Here is a 26,390-nt window from a genome sequence, read left to right on the forward strand (position 1 = left end):
TCCATCTCTACAGCCCTTTGATTGAACGAAATGTGATGATGGGTCTCAAATAGTGATGAGCGAGTATACTCATTGCTCGGGTTTTCCCAAGCACGCTCGGGTGGTCGAGTATTTGTGACTGCTCAGAGATTTAGTTTTTGTTGACACAGCTGAATGATTTACAGCTGCTAGCCAGTCTGAGTACATGTGGGGGTTGCTTGGTTGCTAGGGAATCCCCACATGTAATCAAGCTGTCTAGTAGCCGCAAATCATGTTACAAAGAGGAGGACGCAGGGAGTGTTTAAAAGTTGCTATACAAAATTTATTGAAAACTAGAAAATCAATAGAAAATACACATAAATACCAAATGAGGGCACCACACAATGGCATCCAGTACCATATCTATAACAATAAGACAAATATTATGGAAAAGGTCCCCTTGATAAAGCGAGCATTATTGCAGTGAAATGCTCGTTGGGGTGGCATTTCTCGGTTCATTGCACTGCAGTACTAGGTAAGAGGATCACCAGGTTATATGCCCATGGGGGTTTTGGACGCCAGTGGGCATAATTGATTTTGCACAAGGGACTTTACATAGTTTGCCTGAACCTCATTATTATCCTAAGCCAGGCCCTGTGGAGTAGCCAGACTGGGTATAATTTATTACTATTGGGATAAAGCAATGGGTGACATGGGTCTGGGGTTTTGAGGCGGCAGATCCTCTTTTCCATAATATTTATGTGTTATTGTTATAGATATGGTACTGGATGCCATTGTATGGTGTTAGGGCTGGCGGAACGCACCGAGTATATTTAGATACTATTGGTGCGTTCGCAGCCCCGGGGTCCACCGTGCAGGAGACCAACCTGCTGCTGGCAAATGGTGGCACAATATGGCAGCAGAAGCGAACTCTGTTACTTCACAGAGTCGAACAGAAGGAAAAATGCTGTGCCCTGTTAGCGTCACAGGGGAACACAGCTGCCTAACAGAGCAAAAGCAATCAGTGGTCAAGGAGTAGCAAGCACACAAACACCTCCTCTCTGGTGGAGCCATAATTCTAATTGCTATAAACCAGCCCTGAATTCACCATACAAACTCCTCACCGGAGGTGCCAGTATTCTAGTGGCTTATTTCAGCCGGACCCTGACCACAAGCAGACAAGACCACTGAGTAGCTAAAGCTCATAACATGAGCTGATACTAGCGCATGGCCGTGCGGCCATGCGAACCTTTTATAGCCGCAGCAACTTCAGGACCTTCCTAGAGGACCAATGGGAGCTGCCACAGTACCTGAGCATGTGACCCCCGACCTCCAATGAGAGGTCTTACACCGGGCATGCTCAGAAGGGGAAAAGCAGGACTTTGTCCCAGAGATGTCTTCTCGCCGCTGACCATTACTGACTACAATGGCTGAGCCTGGAAAGGCAGCAGTAACCATCCGCACAGTATCAGGCTGAGTCAGACGCTGGGACCGACGTCTCCACTGAGCAGGCTCCACTGCAGTTGGAGAAGAATGGGAGACCGCAGCGGAGATGGTTCGAGACTACCCCTGTGCAGAGGCGGGAATTCAACTCCTAACATATGGTGCCTTATTGTGTATTTTCTATTGATGTTCTAGTTTTCAATACATTTTGTATACCAACTTTTAAACACTCCCTGTGTTCTCCTTTTTGTAACATGATTGGGTTGAAGTTGTATGTGTAGGGGCCAAGATATGTATCTTGGTCATCCTTTAAATTTGAGTCTGGGTTTATGTTCATAGCCGCAAATCATGCAGCTGCGGCAAGGAAAACTAAATCTCCGAGCAGTCACAAATACTTAGAGACCACGAGAGCAACGAGTATACTCACTCTTCACTAGTCACTCTTCTATGATAAAAAGACTGACTAGCAATTCCAAGCTGATGTGAACAGGTGCCAACTAGGAACAGCTACCACCACAAAAAAATGCACTCTGTAGTGCTAAAGCATGTCAATGTGAAATATATGAAATATGAATAGCAATACTGCTTCTGGATACTAGGAAAAAATGATACACTTGGTACAAAATTTGGACAATTCATGCATGCCCATCAACCAATGACAAGGTGGTCTCAAAACTGATGGGTCTTAACGTATCTAATGTGAATATCTCTTTAGGGTCACAATAGCGTATTGCATCCGATGCGAGTGCATCGGATGTGATATGCTAATGACCCTCGGCTCCTGCTCTGTTGCGAGCAGGAGCCGAGTGTCATGCATCTGTGCTCCGAGCCTCTCGCACAGAGCGGATCGGAGCACAGCTGCGGAGCAGGCGGAGAAATTAATTTCTCCAACTCCTCCATTGCTGGAGTCAGCGTATAACGCACATCACTTGGATGATATCTGAGTGATGTGCGTTATCTCACTCGCACCCATAGGGTTATATGGGTGTGAGTGAGCCAAGACTCGACGGAGTGTCAGTAACAATTGCAGCATGCTGCGATTTGACTCCCACGTTGAAAATGGCCGAGGTAAAAAACAGTAATGGGAGCTGCCCCATAGAGGAATACTCGTCCGTATTCCTCTCTAGTGTGACTCTGGCCTTAGACTGAAGTCTGAATTCCTGGGTAGATGTGAATACCTTTCTTCCAAGTCTGATTTTATGGGTAGTCTTAGAGAAGTATTCACATTAGACACGTTAGGAACTTAGGACCCATCAGTTTTGAGACCACCTTGTCATTGGTTGATGGGCATGCATGAATTGGCCAAATTATGTGCTAAGCATCTCATTTTTTTCTAGTATCCAGAAGCAGTATTGCTATTTGTATTTCATATATTTCACATTGACATGCTTTAACAGAGTGCAACATTTTTGTTTATCAAATTGTTCTATGGAACCTGTCTCTGCTGACAGTTGCACATAACATTTTCTCCTTTTGCCTTTGTGAAAATACAAAATTTGTAGCTAAAAAAGATTTTTGTGGGAAAAAAAATTGTTTTTTTTTATTTTCACAGCTTAACGTTATAAACTTCTGTGAAGCACCTGGGTGTTCAAGGTGCTCAATACACATGTAGCTAAGGTTCCAAAGGGGTCTAGTTTCCAAAATGCTGTCACTTGTGGGGGGGTTCAACTGTTTAAGCACATCGGCGGCTCTCCAAACGCAGCATGGCGTCCTCTAATTCCATCAAATTTTGCATTCAAGAAGTCAAATGGTGCTCCTTCAGTCCAAGCACTGCCGTGCGCCCAAACTGTTTTTCCCCAACATATGGGGTATCCGTGAACTTAGGAGAAATTGCACAACAAACTTTTTGGACCCTATTCTCCTTTTGCCCTTGTGAAAGTACAAAATTTGTAGCTAAAAAAAGATTTATTTGGGAAAAATGGGATTTTTTTTATTTTCACTGCTCTACACTATAAACTTCTGTGAAGCACCTGTGGGTTCAAGGTGCTCAATAAACATCTAGATAAGTTCCATAAGGGGTCTATTTTCCAAAACTGTGCCACTTGTTGGGGGTTTCCACTGTTTAGGCACCTTAGGGGCTCTCCAAACGCGACATGGCAACCGCTAATTATTCCAGCATATTTTACATTCAAAAAGTCAAATGGTGCTCCTTCCCTTCCGAGCCCTGCCGTGTGCCCAAACAGTAGATTTCCCCACATATGGAGTATCGGCATGCTCAGGAGAAATTGCACAACAAAATAGATGGTTCATTTTCTCGTGTTACCCGTGCAAAAGTAAAAAATATAGGTCTGAAGGAAAATTTTTGTGAAGAACAGTAAATGTTTATTTTTTTCTTCCACATTCCTGTGAAGCACCTGAAGGGTTAATAAACTTCTTGAATGTGGTTTTGAGTACCATGAGCAGTGCAATTTTTAGAATGGTGTTATTTTGGGGTATTTTCTGTCATATAAGCCCCTCAAAGTCACTTCAAATGTGAGGTGGTCCCTAAAAAAATGGTTTTGCAAAATTTGTTGTAAAAATGAGAAATCGCTGGTCAACTTTTAACCCTTATAACTTCCTAACAAAAAAGAAATGTTTTTACCAAAATTGTGCTGATGTAAAGCAGACATGTGGAAAATGTTATTTCCTAACTATTTTGTGCGATATGACTCTCTGAAGTAAGGGCATCATATCTAAATGGGGGATTGTCTCTACCACTCTATCTCATCAAATCCATTCACCTTGTGCTCACGTTCGCAGTAATGAGATAAGTACCTTGGTTATATCCTTCTCCTGATGAACCTCGGAAGAGGGGAAACACGTCGAGTAATTGAAATCAACCTGGTACATGACCTAATGGGCTATATGAATTGGGAGTCGTTATCTGACTCGAGTAATTGAATTCAACCTGGTACAGGGCCTAATGGGCAATATGAATTGGGAGTCGTTATCTGACTCATCATGATGCATCTTATTATTTTGAGGGTGATGGTTCTTTGGTTTGGTTTTGTTTGATTTGATGTTTCACTGGCTAATATATGTGTAGTAATCCTCTTGTGGCTGTAATCCATTTTTTATCTACACTATAGGTGTCCTATATGTAGAGATAGAATATAGGATATCAAGTACCTGTCACTATATCATAAATATATCCACATTGTTGCTCTGCGGATTAACTGATAGAGGCCACATATTTGGATTTTTACACATAGAGGGTATAGGAGAGTATGTAGGATATTTTCCTTGCTATAAACTTTGTGCACACTGTTCAGGCTCAGATTTGTGAGGGCGTAGAAGAGTATTTAGTACATTTTCGCTATATTTAGTTTTAAGACATTATTGACTATATTACAACATTTAGCTGAACAGTTAAAGTCACAGATATACTAATTTTAGTAGTTGGAGAGAGGTACCGGTAATATCCAACTTAACTTAGGGCAGTTTGTAATACAGTATTTGGTTAATGTTATCAGGGTATTTGGTCTAGTGAACAAGCTAACGAGAACTGTCCCAGCTGCCTTTACAAAGATCTAAAATACTGCATACACACCTCTCCTCTTTCTTACCTACCCATTCACCATCTACCTCACTCCCTGCCACTAGAGTTGAGCGACTTTTACTTTTTTAGGATCGAGTCGGGTTTCGTGAAACCCGACTTTCTCAAAAGTTGGATCGTGTGAAATCGGCCGATTATTGCGAAAAGCCGGGGATCTGACTGAAACACAAAACCCAATGCAAGTCAATGGGGATCTCTCTCTCTCTCTCTTTTGTTGGACAGTGTAAATCGCTACATCCAAAACGGTAAGATGGCGGTTATACCCCCACCCCCTGTGACGCCGCAGAAAGCAAGACTAGATCTATGTCATCACGCTGCCCACACTCCTTCATTGGCTGAAAAATGGCGGTTAAAGCGTCATATGAAACACGACTTTGGCGCGAAGATCGCCGACCGCATGGCCAATCCCACACTGGGATCGGCTCGGGTTTCACGAAACCCGACTTTGCCGAAAATCGTCGACTTATGAAATTGACCGTTCTGTTTCGCTCAACCCTACCTGCCACTATAGGGCCCAGCAGGGTGAGCAGGGAGAGCCGTCGAGGAGCAGGGCCGCCATTGCGCAGGTTTAGCGTGCCAACCTCCGCTGGTAGGTATGTTGAGATAGGCCAGTTTAGGGGTAGGCACTCCTCCTGGTTGTTTTCTTTTTTGGGTGTTTGTATGATGCTAATTATTAAATTTATTAAGGTTTTTTATTAAGGTTAAATAAAGAGTTAAGTTTTAATGAGAAATAAATAGGGGGGATACCTGTGAGCTAAGTAACGAGTAAATCCCTCTGATATATTGACAGAAAAGTTTGAAAATTGTGAATTTTTTTCCAAATCTTAGTTTTTTTCCCAAATAAATGCAAGTCATATCAAATAAATATTAATGCTATCATAAGGTACAATATGTCACAAGAAAACAGTCGCAGAATCACTGGGATCCGTTAAAGCATTCCAGAGTTATGACCTCATAAAGTGACAGCGGTCAGAATTGTAAAAATTGATCTGGTTTTTAAGGTGAAAACAGGCTTTGTCTCAAAAGGGTTAAAGTGGTTCTGTGAATGTTTACTGATGTCTTTACACAGGCTGATGTAGAATGAGGAGGACAGAACAATCACTAGTAGATCTATCTGTCCCCATACAGTATCATATTATCAGCAGCATATCTGCAGTTTACATCAGACGATGTCCTGCTGAGAACAATGATTTTTATTCCTAAGCCACACACAGACAGGCAAGTCCATTGATGTCATTGGGTTGTCTGTGTCATACAGAACGGGTCCTTTAAAGAGTCACTCTTTGCAATCACTTATACTCTGACCAAGAGATGAGGATTCTGAACACAGAACTCACAATAGTTGAGAAAGACCAAAAAAAGTTTATTAAAATAGGTTTTACTAACTGAAGAGTCGGTAAAAGGACGTTTTCATAGGGTCATCTATTTAAATGTAATTTTCAGCGAAACGGATCAGTCAATTTCATAAGTCGCCAATTTTCAGCAAAGTCGGGTTTCGTGAAACCCGAGCCGATCCCAGTGTGGGATCGGCCATGCGGTCGGCGATCTTCGCGCCAAAGTCGCGTTTCGTATGACGCTTTAACCGCCATTTTTTAGCCAATGAAGGAGTGTGGGCAGCGTGATGACATAGGTCTCGTCTTGATTTCTGCGGCGTCACAGGGGGTGGGGGTATAACCGCCATCTTACCATTTTGGATGTAGCGATTTACACTGTCCAACGAGAGAAAGAGAGAGAGATCCCCATTGACTTGCATTGGGTTTCGTGTTTCAGTCGGATCTCCGACTTTTCGCAATAATAGGCCGATTTCACACGATCCGACTTTTGAGAAAGTCGGGTTTCACGAAACCGACTCGATCCTAAAAAAGTAAAAGTCGCTCAACTCTACTGGTAAAGCAGAGACAAACCTAGCAAACCAAACTTGGAAGGTCAAGGAGCATAAACAGGGATGTAGGAACAAGAGGGCACCATATGCCAGAGCCAGAGAAAAAACAAAGAAACACTCACTAAAGAGCTTCTAATTATACCACTTAAGTGCAATTGAACAATCAGTGATGAGTAAAAGGATATGCATAGTGAGTTTAAATATTCCTCTCATGGATCACCTAACAATGCTGAGGCAATGCCCAATCTCCAGAGGTGGAGGAAAAGGAAAATCCCACCACACACCTGTTCTAGGAGACATAGCATCCCATGTCTGCTGGCAGCAGCTGACATTGGGGAATCCGGTGTCCGAGGATCCCTGAATAGCATCAGTGCTGGGAGGAACAGCGTCCTGCCTCCCAACCACACCATAACCTGAGACAAATCCCCTGGAACGGAGTACACGGGCAAGGCAGGGCCCGCACTGGCCCAAGCTCCCTGAAGGTGACACCCCACCCCTTCCCAACTGTCTGACATCTTTGCTTGTAGCAGACTATGATTGATATTCTAGAGATGTACAAAATGTGGTATCCCAGTAACTCAACACATCACACCTCCATTTGTTTTCCTCTGACACTGAATTTAAAGTTGCCCTAATGTTCATTTATACACCACTGTAATTATTAGGAATATGGTTTGTTTTTATCTAACACAGGATCCTATCCCTTTTCAAGACGTTGGAGGTAGCATTGCAGGAAAATGGACATACTTTCAGCTGCTTTGTTTGGCTACAGTAAGTTTTGGTAAGGTGCTTTTATGTCTTACTATAATATTTACAAATGGAAAAATAGTGATAAAATTATTTTATCCTCATAGAATACCATAGTAATATACTGAATGGCGTCCTGAGGGTCACAAAAGAGCATTAAAAAGTGCTAGTCTGTACTGCAGTCTATATTGTTATTCCCAGGTAAAGAATTCCAGCCCACTTGCATCATTATGCTATTAGAAGAGGGATTGCCAGAATAGGATTGCCAATGTAAAGAGTGCATCTGCCAGAAAAGCAAAGGATTATGCAGCCAAGAAAAGCAAGTGCCAGCAGCAGAAAATAATTTTTTGAAGCTGATCTTTAAGTGTAAAAAGGAATGCTATGCCAGAGATGACTGTGAGGGATGAGAGTGAGAGTGATGCCTATGTGTCAGGGACTGTGACATGGTAACTGAAAAGGATACCCCACATGTGTGTGTACAGTAAAGTTCAAAAAAACTACTACATAGCATAACTGTGAGAGGCGATCGAGATAAGGGTGGCAATGACATATAGAATCTCGCCAAAAGGAAAAGGTGCTGCTGAAGAGTCTGCCACTAGGTCACTAACATTGCAATGATAAGCAAATGCTGTTAAGATGTTGTTAATATGCCACATATACCATATCACCCCCTACTCACAGAAACAGCCATATAAAAGGAATAAGGAGTTTAGCCAAAGTTGGTAACATTACAGACCATGTGCCATAGTGCTGAACCACACTGCTCAGTACCCCAACGTGCGTTTCGCATATGAATTAATTGTTACACGTTATAGTACAAAAGGAAACACTAAGTCGGGACGGGGTGATAGGAATGAACAAACACAAGCAAGGTCAGCTGAGAGCAGGACAAATCAGGGTAATCCCAGAGTCAGATACTCATGCCATAAGCAGAAAATATAACTGACACCGTCTGCAGGATGCAGCAGAGCAAAATAGCAAACATGAACCCCGAGGCAGAGCAAAGATAACCCCTGACATGACCAGACCGGGAAAAGGGGTAGACTGGACTCAAAATCCGGTCTTAATTATGACAGTACTCTCCTCTCAAGGGGGGCCACCGGACCCCCAGGTTTCACAGGGTAACGTGAATGAAACGCCCGAACCAATCGCGCCGGGACCCAAGATCGATCCTCAGTACCGTAACCCCTCCAGTGGACCAAATACTAAAATAAACTGCGAACCATCCGAGAGTCAACAATCCATTCAACTTCATACTCATTTTGACCACTCAGAGACAGGAGGCGGAGGGCATGGAGACCCAGCAGAGGAAGGTACACATGACTTAAGAAGGGACTTATGCAATACATTGGTGATCCAAAGCGACAGAGGTAAACATAAATGGAAGGCAACTGGATTGACAACCTCAATAATCTCGTAAGGACCAATAAACTTAGGATCCAGCTTCATAGAGGGAACTTTCAGACATATGTTCTTGGTAGACAACCACACTTTGTCTCCTAACAGCAACTTAGGTCCCACAGATCATCGCTTATCAGCAAAATGTTTTTGTTTGCCCAGAACCACCCCAATGTTCTTCTGAACCTCCCTCCACACCTCCTCCAACTGTTGAACCGCTGAATCAGCCCCTGGACACCCCGAATCCAGCCTGGAAAATTCACCAAAATGGGGGTGAAAATCATGGTTACAGAAAAACTGAGGAGTGCCAGTGGACTGATTAACCCGATTATTAAATGCGAACTCAGCCATGGGCAGCGAGGAGCACCAATCATCCTGCCGAGACATGGCAAGACAGAGCAAAATTTGTTCAAGTGACTGATTGGTCTTCTCTGTCTGACCGTTAGTTTTGGATGATTGGCCAAGGAGAAAGTCAAATCAATACCCACTCTCTTACGAAATGCCCTCCAGAACTTTGACACAAATTGCACTCCTCTATCAGACACCAAATTCAGAGGCACACCATGCAAACGCACAACATGTTCAACAGATAACTTGGATAAAGTTTTCGCATTAGGTAGTCCTGCCAAAGGTACAAAATGTGCCTATTTACTAAATCTTGCCATTGGAAGAAGGGAGATCAGTGATAAAATCCATGGACAAATGAGTCCTGGGTATATCCGGAATTGGCAATGGCACCAATTCCCCGGTCGGCCGGTTATGGGAAGCTTTAGCACGGGCACACGTATCACAAAAAGACACAAACATAGTGATGTCATAAGACATGGAGGAGCACCAGAACAGTCTCGCAATAGTTCTCCGAGTGGCCGAGACTCCAGGATGCCCACTGAGAGCAGAGTCATGGAACTCCTGAAGAATCCTCAACCGATACTGAACAGGGACAAAGGGCTTGTTATCAGGCAATGACGGAGGAGCAAGAGACTGAGCCTCGCGAATTTCCCGCTCCAACTTGAAGGACACCCCAGCAACGACCACCCCATGCTGAAGAATGGAGGAAGGAGGTTAAGGAGGTGATATCGGATCCAAACTGTGAGGCAAGGCATCGGCCTTGACATTCTTGAAACCAGGCCGAAAGGTGATGGAAAAATGAAAATGTGAAAAAAAGCGACCACAGCGCCTGTCTACGAGTTAAGCGCTTAGCAGACTCTACATAGGACAGGTTCTTGTGGTCCGTAATCACCATAATCCGATAAACAGCCACCTTCAAAAAGTGCCTCCATTCCTCAAAAGCCAGTTTTATGGCTAATAGCTCCCGATTCCCGACATCGTAATTTCTCTCAGCAGGCGTAAACTTCTTGGAAAAAAAGTCACAAGGTCTCAAGTTAGTCAGCGTGACGTGTTCCTGGGACAACACCACCCCCACACCCACCTCTAATGCGTCCACCTCAACAATGAACATTTTCAGACGGATCGAGCTGGACCAATACAGGAGCAGACATAAAATATTTTTTCAATGTAGAAAAGGCTGCAACTGCTGGGACCGACCAGTTTTAAAGGGGATCTGTCACCCCAAAAATGGCCTATAAACTAAGGCCACTGGCATCAGGGGCTTATCTACAGCATTCTGTAATGCTGTAGATAAGCGCCCGATGTATCCTGAAAAATAAGAAAAACAGGTTATATTATACTCACCCAGGGGCGTTCCCACTGCGGTCCGGTCCAGTGGGTGTCGCGGTCCAGCTCCTGCGCCTCCCATCTTCATACTATCATGTCCTTATCTTGTCTTCTTGCCGTGGCTCCAGCTCAGGTGTACTTTGTCTGCCCTGTTGAGGGCAGAGCAAAGTACTGCAGTGCGCAGGCGCTGGGCCTCTGACCTTTCAACAGTGCAGTATACTATTTAGAGAACTATGGAGATTGTATAGCGTCTGCCTATGGGGAGTGCATTATACTATATGGAGACCTATGGGGAGTGCATTATTCTATATTGAAGTCAATCTGGTGTATTATGCTATATCAAGGCTATCTAGGGGGCCAACATACAGTGTGGAGATTACAGTGACGGGCCATCATACAGTGTTGGAGCCATTAAACAGTTTGGGGGATATTAAGGGGTCAATATACAGCTCTGGCAAAAACTACGAGACCACCACATCAAAACCCTGTCATGGGCAACCCAATCTCCAGACCTAAACCCCATTGAAAAACTCTGGAATATAATCAATAGGATGATGGATAGTCACAACTTCAAGCCATCAAACAAAGAAGAACTGCTTAAATTTTTACACCAGAAGCAGTGTGAAAGACTGGTGGAAAGCATGCCAAGACGCATGAAAGCTGTGATTAAAAATCATGGTTATTCCACAAAATATTGATTTCTGAACTCTTCCTGAGTTAAAACATTAGTATTGTTGTTTCTAAATGATTATGAACTTGTTTTCTTTGTATTATTTGAGGTCTGAAAGCACTGTTTGTTTGTTTTTAATTTTGATTATTTCTCCTTTTCAGAAAAAAAAAAATACAAAATGTATTGCTTGGAAATTAGGAGACATGTTTTCAGAAGTTTATAGAATAAAAGAACAATTTACATTTTACTCAAAAATATACCTATAAAGAGCAAAATCAGACACACTGAACATTTTGCAGTGGTCTCTTAATTTTTGCCAAAGCTATGTATACAGTGAGGGGGCATTATACTGTATATAAGAGAGCATCATACTGTGTATAGGGGAACTGTACAGGGGGGAGACTCGGGACATTATTAAATGTAAGGTGGGCACTTATTGTTATAGGGAAACTCAGGTTACTGTGACTGTCAAAGGGGTGCACAGGGCATTATTGCTTTTTAGGGGACAAAATGTGGGCACTGTTTTCTGGAGCATTTGCATTCGGCATTACTATATTCTAGAGGGTTTATTTAGAATTTAGAGGGCACAGAGAACCGCACAGTAGGTGCAGTAATAGGGACACATACGGCAGCAGCGGCTCAGCATTGGGGTTTCAGCAAGATGAGCAGTTTGTGCAGGTTGGGAATTGTCCCATTGGGGACAAATGTGAGATGTGAAATGTATCTTTGTTGTATTCTCTGCAGCCGAGTGCTGGCTGGAAGAAGTAGTTATGTTAGTCTGGGCCAGGTGGAAAAGAAGGGAAAAGTGAACGACTCCATCAGAAAGAACGTCAGCGGTAAGTCATTATCTGTAACTGCTGTGATCTCTTATATGTTCTGTAGGACTGGTACCACTAACCATATGGCGGTAATATCAATATTGGTCTTTATATACTGTAGAGATTATTTTCCGTAACAGCGCGGTCATCTGCTGAGGTTCTCCTACTTCTGCTATTAGGGTGCGTCACCCAGTTGTAATCAAGGTTACCTGGTTAGGGGCCCACTGAGAAGTTTTGCCCTCCCTGAACCAAAACCCTATCTATGCCTCTGGTTCCACTGAAAAATTTGGATTGAGGTTCTACAAGTATGCGGGTTGGATCCATGGGCGCTCTAATAACATCCCCCGTCCTGTAATAGCGTCACCCATCCTTTAATAACAGTCCCCTGTCCTGTAGTGACATTCCCAGTCCTGTAATAACGGTCCTCTGCCCTCTAATAATGTCCCCTGTCCTGTAACAATGGTCCCATGTCCTGTAATAACATCCCCCGTCCTGCAGATCTGTGATTATTTTCTCATACTGTTACGGCAGCATGCTGCGATTGGCAGCTAGACTCAGCTCCCTCACACGCATACAAATCTATGACATCCCAGTGCAGTCCGATATATTCTGTGACAGGCAATGGAGGAGATGGAGAAATTACTATCTCCGTCTCCTCCACAGCTGTGCAGCAATACTGTCATGCGAGAGGATCAAAGCACTGACACTCGGGTCATGCTCGCAGCAGAGCTGGAGCCGAGTGTCATTAGCATATCACATCTAATGTTATACACCAGTGTGACTCTGGCCTTGCAGACAGTTTAGAACGTTTCAATTTGGGTACACCTTGTCGCGGAGAGATGGCTCTTACACTTTTTTTAACCCCTTCACCCCCAAGGGTGGTTTGCACGTTAATGACCGTGCCAATTTTTACAATTCTGACCACTGTCCCTTTATGAGGTTATAACTCTGGAACGCTTCAACGGATCTTGGCGATTCTGACATTGTTTTCTCGTGACATATTGTACTTCATGATAGTGGTAAAATTTCTTTGATATTACCTGCGTTTATTTGCAAAAAAAATGGAAATTTGGCGAAAATTTTGAAAATTTTGCAATTTTCCAACTTTAAATTTTTATGCCCTTAAATCACAGAGATATGTCACACAAAATACTTAATAGGTAACATTTCCCACATATACAACGAAACCAGCAATACACCTATAAGTAAGTATACTAAACTCAACTTAATCATAAATAAAGAGAATCAAGAGTTTTTACGTATAAAAAGTATATATTTTTTATTTCATATAATTTAATAAAATTTTTTTCTTTTTATAATAAGTACAAAGACAATCTGTCAATATGGACGAAAAGATGATCCAATTGGTTGGATCATCTTTTCGTCCATATTGACAGATTGTCTTTGTACTTATTATAAAAAGAAAAAAATTTTATTAAATTATATGAAATAAAAAATATATACTTTTTATACGTAAAAACTCTTGATTCTCTTTATTTATGAACATTTCCCACATGTCTACTTTACATCAGCACAATTTTGGAACCAAAATTTTTTTTTGTTAGGGAGTTATAAGGGTTAAAAGTTGACCAGCAATTTCTCATTTTTACAACACCATCTTTTTTTAGGGACCACATCTCATTTGAAGTCATTTTGAGGGGTCTATATGATAGAAAATACCCAAGTGTGACACCATTCTAAAAACTGCACCCCTCAAGGTGCTCAAAACCATATTCAAGAAGTTTATTAACCCTTCTGGTGCTTCACAGGAATTTTTGGAATGTTTAAATAAAAATGAACATTTAACTTTTTTTCACAAAAAATTTACTTCAGCTCCAATTTGTTTTATTTTACCAAGGGTAACAGGAAAAAATGGACCCCAAAAGTTGTTGTACAATTTGTCCTGAGTACGCCGATACCCCATATGTGGGGGTAAACCACTGTTTGTGCGCATGACCGAGCTCGGAAGCGAAGGAGCGCCATTTGACTTTTCAATGCAAAATTGACTGGAATTGAGATGGGACGCCATGTTGCGTTTGGGGAGCCCCTGATGTGCCTAAACATTGAAACCCCCCACAAGTGACACCATTTTGGAAAGTAGACCCCCTAAGGAACTTATCTAGAGGTGTGGTGAGCACTTTGACCCACCAAGTGCTTCACAGAAGTTTATAATGCAGAACCGTAAAAATAAAAAATCATATTTTTTCACAAAAATTATCTTTTCACCCCCAATTTTTTATTTTCCCAAGGGTAAGAGAAGTAATTGGACCCTAAAAGTTGTTGTACAATTTGTCCTGAGTACGCTGATACCCCATATGTGGGGATAAACCACTGTTTGGGCGCATGGGAGAGCTCGGAAGGGAAGTAGCACCGTTTGACTTTTCAATGCAAAATTGACAGGAATTGAGATGGGACGCCATGTTGCGTTTGGAGAGCCACTGATGTGCCTAAACATTGAAACCCCCCACAAGTGACACCATTTTGTAAAGTAGACCCCCTAAGGAACTTATCTAGAGGTGTGGTGAGCACTTTGACCCACCAAGTGCTTCACAGAAGTTAATAATGCAGAGCCGTAAAAATAAAACAAAAATTTTTTCCCACAAAAATTATTTTTTTAGCCCCCAGTTTTGTATTTTCCCGAGGGTAGCAGGAGAAATTGGACCCCAAAATTTGTTGTCCAAGTTGTCCTAAGTGCGATGATACACCATATGTGGGGAGAACCACTGTTTGGGCGCATGGGAGGGCTCAGAAAGGAAGGAGTGCCATTTGGAATGCAGGCTTAGATGGAATGGTCTGCAGGCGTCACATTGCGTTTGCAGAGCCCCTAATGTACCTAAACAGTAGAAACCCCCCACAAGTGACACCATGTTGGAAAGTAGACCCCCTAAGGAACTTATCTAGATGTGTGGTGAGCACTTTGACCCACCAAGGGCTTCACAGAAGTTTATAATGCAGAGCCGTAAAAATAAAACAAAAATTTTTTCCCACAAAAATTATTTTTCAGCCCCCAGTTTTGTATTTTCCCGAGGGTAACAGGAGAAATTGGACCCCAAAAGTTGTTGTCCAATTTGCCCTGAGTGCGCTGATACCCCACATGTGAGGGGAAACACCGTTTGGATGCATGGGAGGGCTCGGAAGGGAAGGAGCGCCATTTGGAATGCAGACTTAGATGGAATGGTCTGTGTCATGGTTCCCAATGGCAAGGGAACGTAAGAAACATATAAATAACGAACGAGCTCTCGGGTGATGGAAACTCGAGTTGACCGTGAGCTAAATCTACCACACAACTAATAGTAGCCAGGGAGCATACCTACGGCTTCCTATATGCCACGCGCCAGCCGGAGGACTAACTACGCCTGGTAGAGGAAGAAACAGACCTGGCTTACCTCTAGGGAAATACCCCAAATGATGATAGCAGCCCCCCACATGTAATAACGGTGAATTAAGAGGAAAAGACATACACAGTATGAAAGTAGATTTAGCAAAGAGAGGTCCACTTACTAGATAGCAGAAAGATACAAAAGAGGACTTCACGGTCAACTGAAAACCCTTTCAAAAACCATCCTGAAATTACTTTAAGACTCCTGTGTCAACTCATGACACAGGAGTGGCAATTTCAGCCCGCAAGAGCTTCCAGCTACAGAGAATTACAAAAACTGCAAACTGGACAAAAGATACAAAACAAAAGGACAAAGTCCACTTAGCTGATCAGCAGACTAGTAGCAGGAACATGCAACCGAAGGCTCTGGTTACAATGATGACCGGCAAGGAAATGACTGGAGAGCAAGGCTAAATAGGAAACTCCCAAATGCTGATGGAAGCAGGTGAACAGAAGCAGCAAAGTGCAAACAAGTCACCAATACCACCAGCAACCACCAGGGGAGCCCAAAAAGCGGATACACAACAGTACCCTCCCCTTAAGGAGGGGGCACCGAACCCTCACAAGAACCGCCAGGGCGATCTGGATGAGCCCTATGAAAGGCACGAACCAAATCCGAGGCATGAACATCAGAGGCAGTTACCCAAGAATTATCTTCCTGACCATAGCCCTTCCATTTAACCAGATATTGAAGTCTCCGTCTGGAAATACGGGAGTCCAAGATCTTTTCTACCACGTACTCCAATTCACCCTCCACCAGCACAGGAGCAGGAGGTTCAGTAGAAGGAACCACCGGTACCTCATATCTCCGCAACAGCGACCGATGGAACACATTATGGATAGCGAAAGATGCCGGGAGGTCCAAACGAAAGGAGACAGGGTTAAGAATCTCCAAAATCCTATAAGGACCGATGAACCGAGGCTTAAATTTAGGAGAAGAAACCCTCATAGGGACAAAACGGGAAGACAACCACACCAAGTCCCCAACACGAAGGTGGGGGCCAACACGACGATGGCGGTTAGCAAACTGCTGAGTCCTCTCCTGGGACAATTCCAAATTATCCACCACTTGTCCCCAAATCTGATGCAACCGATCCACTACCGCATCCACTCCAGGACAATCCGAAGATTCAACCTGACCAGATGAAAAACGCGGATGAAACCCTGAATTGCAAAAGAAAGGAGAAACCAAAGTGGCAGAACTAGCCCGATTATTAAGAGCAAACTCCGCCAACGGCAGAAAGGCAACCCAATCATCCTGATCCGCAGACACAAAACACCTCAAATAAGTCTCCAAAGTTTGATTAGTTCGTTCCGTCTGGCCATTGGTTTGAGGATGGAATGCAGACGAAAAAGACAAATCAATGCCCAACCTGGCACAGACTGCCCGCCAAAATCTAGACACGAACTGGGTACCCCTGTCAGAAACGATGTTTTCCGGAATACCATGCAAGCGAACCACATTTTGAAAAAACAGAGGGACCAACTCAGATGAGGAAGGCAACTTAGGCAATGGCACCAAATGAACCATTTTAGAAAAACGGTCACACACCACCCAGATGACAGACATCTTCTGAGAAACAGGGAGGTCCGAGATAAAGTCCATAGAGATGTGCATCCAAGGCCTCTTCGGAATAGGCAAGGGCAACAACCCACTAGCCCTAGAACAACAAGGCTTGGCCCGAGCACACACATCGCAAGACTGCACAAAAACACGCACATCTCGAGACAGGGAAGGCCACCAGAAGGATCTAGCCACCAAATCTCTGGTGCCAAAAATTCCCGGATGACCTGCCAGAGTAGAAGAATGAACTTCCGAGATGACTCTAGTGGTCCACTCGTCAGGAACAAACAGTCTACCAGACGGACAATGATCAGGTCTATCCGCCTGAAATTCTTGCAAAGCACGTCGCAAATCTGGAGAGACAGCAGACAAAACCACTCCATCCTTAAGGACACCAGCAGGTTCAGAATTCCCAGGAGAGTCAGGCTCAAAACTCCTAAAAAGAGCATCTGCCTTCACATTCCTAGAACCCGGTAAGTACGAGACCACAAAATTAAACCGGGAAAAGAACAACGACCAACGTGCCTGTCTAGGATTCAGGCGCCTGGCAGACTCCAAATAAATTAAATTCTTGTGATCAGTCAAAACTACCACCTGATGTTTGGCACCCTCAAGCCAATGACGCCACTCCTCAAATGCCCACTTCATGGCCAAAAGCTCCCGATTACCAACATCATAGTTTCGCTCGGCGGCCGAAAATTTTCGCGAAAAGAACGCACAAGGTCTCATCACTGAGCAGTCGGAACTTTTCTGCGACAAAACCGCCCCCGCTCCGATCTCGGAAGCATCGACCTCAACCTGAAAGGGAAGAGAAACATCAGGCTGGCGCAACACAGGTGCAGACAAAAAGCGGCGCTTAAGCTTCCGAAAGGCCTCCACGGCAGCAGGGGACCAATTGGCAACATCAGCACCCTTTTTAGTCAAATCCGTCAGAGGTTTAGCAACGCCAGAAAAACCAGCTATAAATCGACGATAAAAATTAGCAAAGCCCAAGAATTTCTGGAGACTCTTCAGAGAAGTAGGCTGCGTCCAGTCGTAAATAGCCCGAACCTTGACAGGGTCCATCTCAATAGAAGAAGGGGAAAAAATGTACCCCAAAAAGGAAATTTTTTGAACCCCAAAAACACACTTTGAACCCTTTACACACAAAGAATTCTCCCGCAAAACCTGAAAAACCCTCCTGACCTGCTGAACATGAGACTCCCAGTCATCAGAAAAAATCAAAATATCATCCAAGTACACTATCATAAATTTATCCAAATATTCACGGAAAATATCATGCATTAAGGACTGAAAGACAGAAGGTGCATTAGAAAGGCCGAAAGGCATTACCAAATACTCAAAATGGCCCTCAGGCGTATTAAATGCGGTTTTCCACTCATCCCCCTGCTTAATTCACACCAAATTATACGCCCCACGAAGATCAATCTTAGAGAACCACTTAGCCCCCCTTATGCGAGCAAACAAATCAGTCAGCAAAGGCAACGGATACTGATATTTGACTGTAATTTTATTCAGGAGTCGATAATCAATACAAGGCCTCAGAGAGCCATCCTTTTTAGAGACAAAGAAAAAAACGGCTCCTAAAGGTGATGAAGAAGGACGAATATGTCCCTTTTCCAGGGACTCCTTAATATACTCGCGCATAGCAGCATGTTCAGGTACAGATAGGTTAAACAAACGACCCTTTGGAAATTTACTGCCAGGAATCAGATCTATGGCGCAATCACAATCCCTGTGAGGAGGGAGTGAACCAATTTTAGGCTCTTCAAAAATATCACAATAATCAGACAAAAATGCCGGAATCTCAGATGGAATAGATGACGAAATGGACACCAAAGGAGTGTCCCCATGAGCCCCCCGACATCCCCAGCTTAACACAGACATAGCTTTCCAGTCAAGGACTGGGTTATGAGACTGTAACCATGGTAATCCAAGCACCAAAACATCATGTAAATTGTACAACACAAGGAAGCGAATCACCTCCTGATGGTCTGGAGTCATACGCATAGTCACTTGCGTCCAGAACTGTGGTTTATTACAAGCCAAAGGTGTAGAATCAATACCCTTCAGAGGTATAGGGACTTCCAGAGGCTCTAAATCAAACCCACAGCGCCTGGCAAATGACCAGTCCATAAGACTCAGAGCGGCGCCAGAGTCCACATAGGCATCCACGGTAATAACTGATAATGAACAAATCAAGGTTACAGACAAAATAAATTTGAACTGTAAAGTGCCAATTGAAATAGACTTGTCAACCTTCCTAGTACGTTTAGAGCATGCCGATATAACATGAGCAGAATCACCACAATAGAAGCATAACCCATTTTTACGCCTATAATTCTGCCGCTCGCTTCTGGACATAATTCTGTCACATTGCATTTTCTCTGGCGTCTCTTCAGAAGATATCGCCAAATGGTGCACGGGTTTGCGCTCCCGCAAACGCCGATCAATCTGAATTGCCAATGTCATGGACTCATTCAGACCTGTAGGCGCAGGGAACCCGACCATAACATCTTTAACGGCATCAGAAAGGCCCTCTCTGAAATTTGCCGCTAAGGCGCACTCATTCCACTGAGTAAGCACAGACCATTTACCAAATTTTTGGCAGTATATCTCAACTTCATCTTGCCCTTGAGATAGGGCTATCAAAGCTTTTTCAGCTTGAATCTCCAAATTAGGTTCCTCATAAAGCAACCCTAAAGCCAGTAAAAACGCATCCACATTGAGCAACGCAGGATCCCCTGGTGCCAATGAAAATGCCCAATTTTGAGGGTCACCTCGCAGCAAAGAAATTACAATCTTAACCTGCTGGACAGGATCTCCTGAGGAGTGAGGTCTGAGAGAAAGGAACAATTTACAATTATATTTGAAATTCAGAAACCGAGATCTATCTCTGGAAAACACCTCTGGTGTAGGGATTTTAGGTTCAGAAATAGGAGTATGCATAACAAAATCTTGTAAATTTTGAACCTTCGTAGCTAGTGTTGAGCGATACCGTCCGATACTTGAAAGTATTGGTATCGGAAAGTATCGGCCGATACCGGCAAAGTATCGGATCCAATCCGATACCGATACCCGATACCAATACAAGTCAATGGGACTCAAGTATCGGACGGTATTCCTGATGGTTCCCAGGGTCTGAAGGAGAGGAAACTCTCCTTCAGGCCCTGGGAACCATATTAATGTGTAAAAGAAAGAATTAAAATAAAAAATATTGCTATACTCACCTCTCCGAGGGAACCGGCAGCGTTGTTTGCTTAAAATTCGCGCTTTTCTTTCCTTACGTGAAGTCCCGGCTTTGTGATTGGTTGCGTCGCAGTCACATGGGCGACGCAACCAATCACAGCAAGCCGTGACGTAATTTCAGGTCCTTAAGGATTTTAAAATTACGTCCCGGCTTTGTGATTGGTTGCGTCGCAGTCACATGGGCGACGCAACCAATCACAGCAAGCCGTGACGTAATTTCAGGCCCTTAAGGATTTTAAAATTACGTCCCGGCTTTGTGATTGGTTGCGTCGCAGTCACATGGGCGACGCAACCAATCACAAGCCGTGACGTCACGGGAGGCTGGACACGCGCGCATTTTAAAATGCGCGCTTGTCCAGCCTCCTGTGACGTCCCGGCTTGTGATTGGTTGCATCGCGGTCAACCAATCACAAGCCGGGAGGCTGGACACGCGCGCATTTTAAAATTTTAAAATGTTTAGCCTCCCGTGACGTAATTTTAAAATCCTTAAGGACCTGAAATTACGTCACGGCTTGCTGTGATTGGTTGCGTCGCCCATGTGACTGCGACGCAACCAATCACAAGCCGGGACTTCACGTAAAGGAAAGAAAAGCGAGAATTTTAAACAAAGAACGCTGCCGCTTCCCTCGGTAAGGTGCAGGCTGCGTCGGAGAGGTGAGTATAGCAATATTTTTTATTTTAATTCTCTCTTTTACACATTTTTACATTAATGTTGTTTCGATACCGATACCCGATACCACAAAAGTATCGGATCTCGGTATCGGAATTCCGATACCCGCAAGTATCGGCCGATACCCGATACTTGCGGTATCGGAATGCTCAACACTATTCGTAGCAAGATTATTTAAACCTGCAGCCAAACTCTGAGGATCCATCTTTAAACAGGTGAGCTCAGAGCCATTCAAGGATTATAAGGAGAGAAAGGCAAAGGCAGTAATTAGAGCTGAAATACAACTGATCCAACTATGGAGCAAGCATAGGGAAAAAGAAGAAAAAAAAAAAATTTTTACAGACTTCTTTTTTCTCTCCTTTCTTCTGCCAATAAGTTTTAACTCGGGCCGGTCATACTGTCATGGTTCCCAATGGCAAGGGAACGTAAGAAACATATAAATAACGAACGAGCTCTCGGGTGATGGAAACTCGAGTTGACCGTGAGCTAAATCTACCACACAACTAATAGTAGCCAGGGAGCATACCTACGGCTTCCTATATGCCACGCGCCAGCCGGAGGACTAACTATGCCTGGTAGAGGAAGAAACAGACCTGGCTTACCTCTAGGGAAATACCCCAAAAGATGATAGCAGCCCCCCACATGTAATAACGGTGAATTAAGAGGAAAAGACATACACAGTATGAAAGTAGATTTAGCAAAGAGAGGTCCACTTACTAGATAGCAGAAAGATACAAAAGAGGACTTCACGGTCAACTGAAAACCCTTTCAAAAACCATCCTGAAATTACTTTAAGACTCCTGTGTCAACTCATGACACAGGAGTGGCAATTTCAGCCCGCAAGAGCTTCCAGCTACAGAGAATTACAAAAACTGCAAACTGGACAAAAGATACAAAACAAAAGGACAAAGTCCACTTAGCTGATCAGCAGACTAGTAGCAGGAACATGCAACCGAAGGCTCTGGTTACAATGATGACCGGCAAGGAAATGACTGGAGAGCAAGGCTAAATAGGAAACTCCCAAACGCTGATGGAAGCAGGTGAACAGAAGCAGCAAAGTGCAAACAAGTCACCAATACCACCAGCAACCACCAGGGGAGCCCAAAAAGCGGATACACAACAGGTCTGCAGGCGTCACATTGCGTTTGCAGAGCCCCTAATGTACCTAAACAGTAGAAACCCCCCACAAGTGACACCATGTTGGAAAGTAGACCCGCTAAGGAGCTTATCTAGATGTGTGGTGAGCGTTTTGACCCACCAAGGGCTTCACAGAAGTTTATAATGCAGAGCCGTAAAAATAAAACTAAAATTTTTTCCCACAAAAATTATTTTTCAGCCCCCAGCTTTGTATTTTCCCGAGGGTAACAGGAGAAATTGGACCCCAAAAGTTGTTGTCCAATTTGTCCTGAGTGCGCTGATACCCCATATGTGGGGGGAACCACCGTTTGGATGCATGGGAGGGCTCGGAAGGGAAGGAGCGCCATTTGGAATGCAGACTTAGATGGAATGGTCTGCAGGCGTCACATTGCGTTTGCAGAGCCCCTAATGTACCTAAACAGTAGAAGCCCCGCACAAGTGACCCCATTTTGGAAACTAGACCCCCCAAGGAACTTATCTAGATGTGTTGTAAGAACTTTGAACCCCCAAGTGTTTCACTACAGTTTATAACGCAGAGCCGTGAAAATAAAAAATATTCTTTTTTTCCCACAAAAATTATTTTTTAGCCCCCAGTTTTGTATTTTCCCAGGGGTAACAGGAGAAATTGGACCCCAAAGGTTGTTGTCCTATTTGTCCCGAGTACGCTGCTACCCCATATGTTGGGGTAAACCCCTGTTTGGGCACACGGGAAAGCTCGGAAGGGAAGGAGCACTGTTTTACTTTTTCAACGCAGAATTGGCTGGAATTGAGATCGGACGCCATGTCGCGTTTGGAGAGCCCCTGATGTGCCGAAACAGTGGAAACCCCCCAATTATAACTGAAACCCTAATCCAAACACACCCCTAACCCTAATCCCAACAGTAACCCTAACCACACCTCTAACCCTGACACACCCCTAACCCTAATCCCAACCCTATTCCCAACCGTAAATGTAATCTAAACCCTAACCGTAACTTTAGCCCCAACCCTAACCCTAACTTTAGCCCCAACCCTAACTGTAGCCTTAACCCTAGCTCCAACCCTAGCCCTAATGGGAAAATGGAAATAAATTCTTTTTTTTTTTCCCCTAACTAAGGGGGTGATGAAGGGGGGGTTTGATTTACTTTTATAGCGAGTTTTTTAGCGGATTTTTATGATTGGCAGCCGTCACACACTGAAAGACGCTTTTCATTGCAAAAAATATTTTTTGCGTTACCACATTTTGAGAGCTATAAATTTTCCATATTTTGGTCCACAGAGTCATGTGAGGTCTTGTTTTTTGCGGGACGAGTTGATGTTTTTATTGGTAACATTTTCGGACATGTGACAGTTTTTGATCGCTTTTTATTCCGATTTTTGTGAGGCAGAATGACCAAAAACCAGCTATTCATGAATTTCTTTTGGGGGAGGCGTTTATACCGTTCCGCGTTTGGTAAAATTGATAAGCAGTTTTATTCTTCGGGTCAGTACGATTACAGTGATACCTCATTTATATTATTTTTTATGTTTTGGCGCTTTTATATGATAAAAACTATTTTATGGAAAAAATAATTATTTTTGCATCGCTTTATTCTCAGGACTATAACTTTTTTATTTTTTTGCTGATCATGCTGTATAGCAGCTCGTTATTTGCGGGACAAGATGACGCTTTCAGCGGTACCATGGATATTTTATATCTGTCTTTTTGATCGCGTGTTATTCCACTTTTTGTTCGGCAGTATGATAATAAAGCGTTGTTTTTTGCCTCGTTTTTTTTTTTTTTTCTTACGGTGTTTACTGAAGGGGTTAACTGGTGGGCCAGTTTTATAGGTCGGGTCGTTACGGACGCGGCGATACTAAATACGTGTACTTTTATTGTTTTTTTATTTTATTTAGATAAAGAAATGTATTTATGGGAATAATATATATTTTTTTCCATTATTTTGGAATATTTTTTTTTTTTTTTTTTTTTTACACATTTGGAAAAAATTTTTTTTACTTTTTTACTTTGCCCCAGGGGGGGACAATACAGATCGGTGATCTGCCAGTTTGCATAGCACTCTGACAGATCACCGATCTGAGAGAAGTGCAGGCTGCTTCACAGTGCCTGCTCTGAGCAGGCTTCTGTGAAGCCACCTCCCTCCCTGCAGGACCCGGATCCGCGGCCATCTTGGATCCGGGTCTGGAGCAGGCAGGGAGGGAGGTAAGACCCTCGCAGCAACGCGATCACATCGCGTTGCTGCGGGGAGCTCAGGGAAGCCCGCAGGGAGCCCCCTCCCTGCGCGATGCTTCCCTGCACCGCCGGCACATCGCGATCATGTTTGATCGCGGTGTGCCGGGGGTTAATGTGCTGGGAGCGGTCCATGACCACTCCTGGCACATAGTGCCGGATGTCAGCTGCGATAGGCAGCTGACACCCGGCCGCGATCGGCCGCGCTCCCCCCGTGAGCGCCGCCGATCGCGCTGGACGTACTATCCCGTCCGTGGTCATGGGGGCCCACCCCACCTCGACGGGATAGTACGTCCGATATCAGGAAGGGGTTAATCAAAAACAGTGTTTACAAAGCACCCTATGTTATTTATGTGCACTTTCAGTATGTGTTTTACTTACTACAGGGTATTTGCTCATTTTGTTTCTATACTAGGCTTTGTCTCTTTTATGGCCAGTATGAACATGCTCTTGTACATTGCATGCATACCAATTGCTGCTCATTTTTTTTAGTATCTACAAGTACTAACGCAAGTTGTGATAGTAAACTTGATTCTGTTATTGTGTATGTGTAGTACACTTGGATCTGTTACTGCCTCTTTAGGTTAAAGGAGTTTTCTGGGTTCTATAGACAAATTTTTGTGTCCTTCTATCGCTGCAGATTGCTGAATCGCGATAGCATGCTGTGCACACACTGTCATGAGTCTCCTCTATTCCCAGCGTGAGTGGGCGGTCACGTGATCACAGGCATGTGAATTTCATAGTTGTGGTCTCGTGCCAACTAGAGTCTCTTCTGCTTCTCTCAGAAAATTGAGAGATGTACATGAAAATCTAGTCGGTATTTGACTGCAATTGTGAAAATCACATACCTGGGATCATTAGACCACCCACTGGGAATAAGGGGGAATCATGACAGTGTATGAATCATTGGCAATGTTTCTGAAAATAGATAGATAGATCCAATTCTGCCGCCAGGTTACTATTTTCACTGTAGTTTCGTTTAATGCGTATAAATTCTCCCAGCGGTATGGATTTGATCGTGTGTTTGGGTGACTACTATGAGCATGGAGGATGGTATTGCCTGAAAATGTTCAGTGTGTCTGATTTTGCTCTTTATAGGTATATTTTTGAGTAAAATGTAAATTGTTCTTTTATTCTATAAACTTCTGACAACATGTCTCCGAATTTCCAAGCAATAAACTTTGTATTTTTTTCCGAAAAGGAGAAATGGTCAAAATTAAAAAAAATACCAGTGCTTTCAGACCTCAAATAATGCAAAGAAAACAAGTTCATAATCAGTTAGAAACAACAATACTAATGTTTGTACTCAGGAAGAGTTCAGAAATAAATATTTTGTGGAATAACCATGATTTTTAATCACATTTTTCATGCGTCTTGGCATGCTTTCCACCAGTCTTTCACACTGCTTCTGGCACAAAAATTTAAGGAGTTCTTCTTTGTTTGATGGCTTGTGACAATCCATCATCCTCTTGATTACATTCCAGAGGTTTTCAATGGGGTTCAGGTCTGGAGATTGGGCTGCCTATGATGGAGATTTGATGTGGTGGTCTCTTAATTTTTGCCAGAACTGTAGGTTTAGGAAAAGTGGAGGTTTGAATGGTGTCACAAGGGATACTTCTCAGTTGTGAATCCAAAAAAGATATATCAGAGGGGTGTGCAAAATGGGCGAAGGATAAGTTGCAGTGGTTATTATTGATGTATTGAATGAATTCTAGTATGGCAGACACATCGCCCCTCAAGATGAAGAGGAGGTCATCAATGTATCTGCCATACCAGAATAGGTGGGAACTGAAATGGATTATCCTGACAATAAGGCCGGAGTCACACTACCATAGAATATGGACGAGTTCTATGTGAGATAACATCGCATAGCACTGGGATCACTGTTAATCTATGGGGCAGCTCACATCACCATAATTTTTCTCAGGTGTATTCTACGTGAGTGTAAAATTGCAGCATGCTGGGATTTTACACATATATCATCCGAGACTCGCCAATGCAACAATGCAAGCCTATGGGTGCAAGAAAAACTCAGACACCACACGGACCATCTGTCT

General features: G+C 43.5%; 1 protein-coding gene across 1 annotated transcript in view; it reads left to right on the forward strand.

Moving 5' to 3' along the window:
- The window catches only part of LOC143787874 (P-selectin-like), a 692,067-nt gene that overhangs the window by 92,781 nt on the left and 572,896 nt on the right, over positions 1–26,390 (forward strand). The window contains exon 2 of the mRNA XM_077276995.1: positions 7,512–7,599. Within this exon, the coding sequence (XP_077133110.1) occupies positions 7,512–7,599 (88 nt within the window). The remainder of the gene's footprint in view (positions 1–7,511; positions 7,600–26,390) is intronic.

The sequence above is a fragment of the Ranitomeya variabilis genome, chromosome 8, assembly GCF_051348905.1.
Source record: "Ranitomeya variabilis isolate aRanVar5 chromosome 8, aRanVar5.hap1, whole genome shotgun sequence".
Lineage (NCBI taxonomy): Eukaryota > Metazoa > Chordata > Amphibia > Anura > Dendrobatidae > Ranitomeya > Ranitomeya variabilis.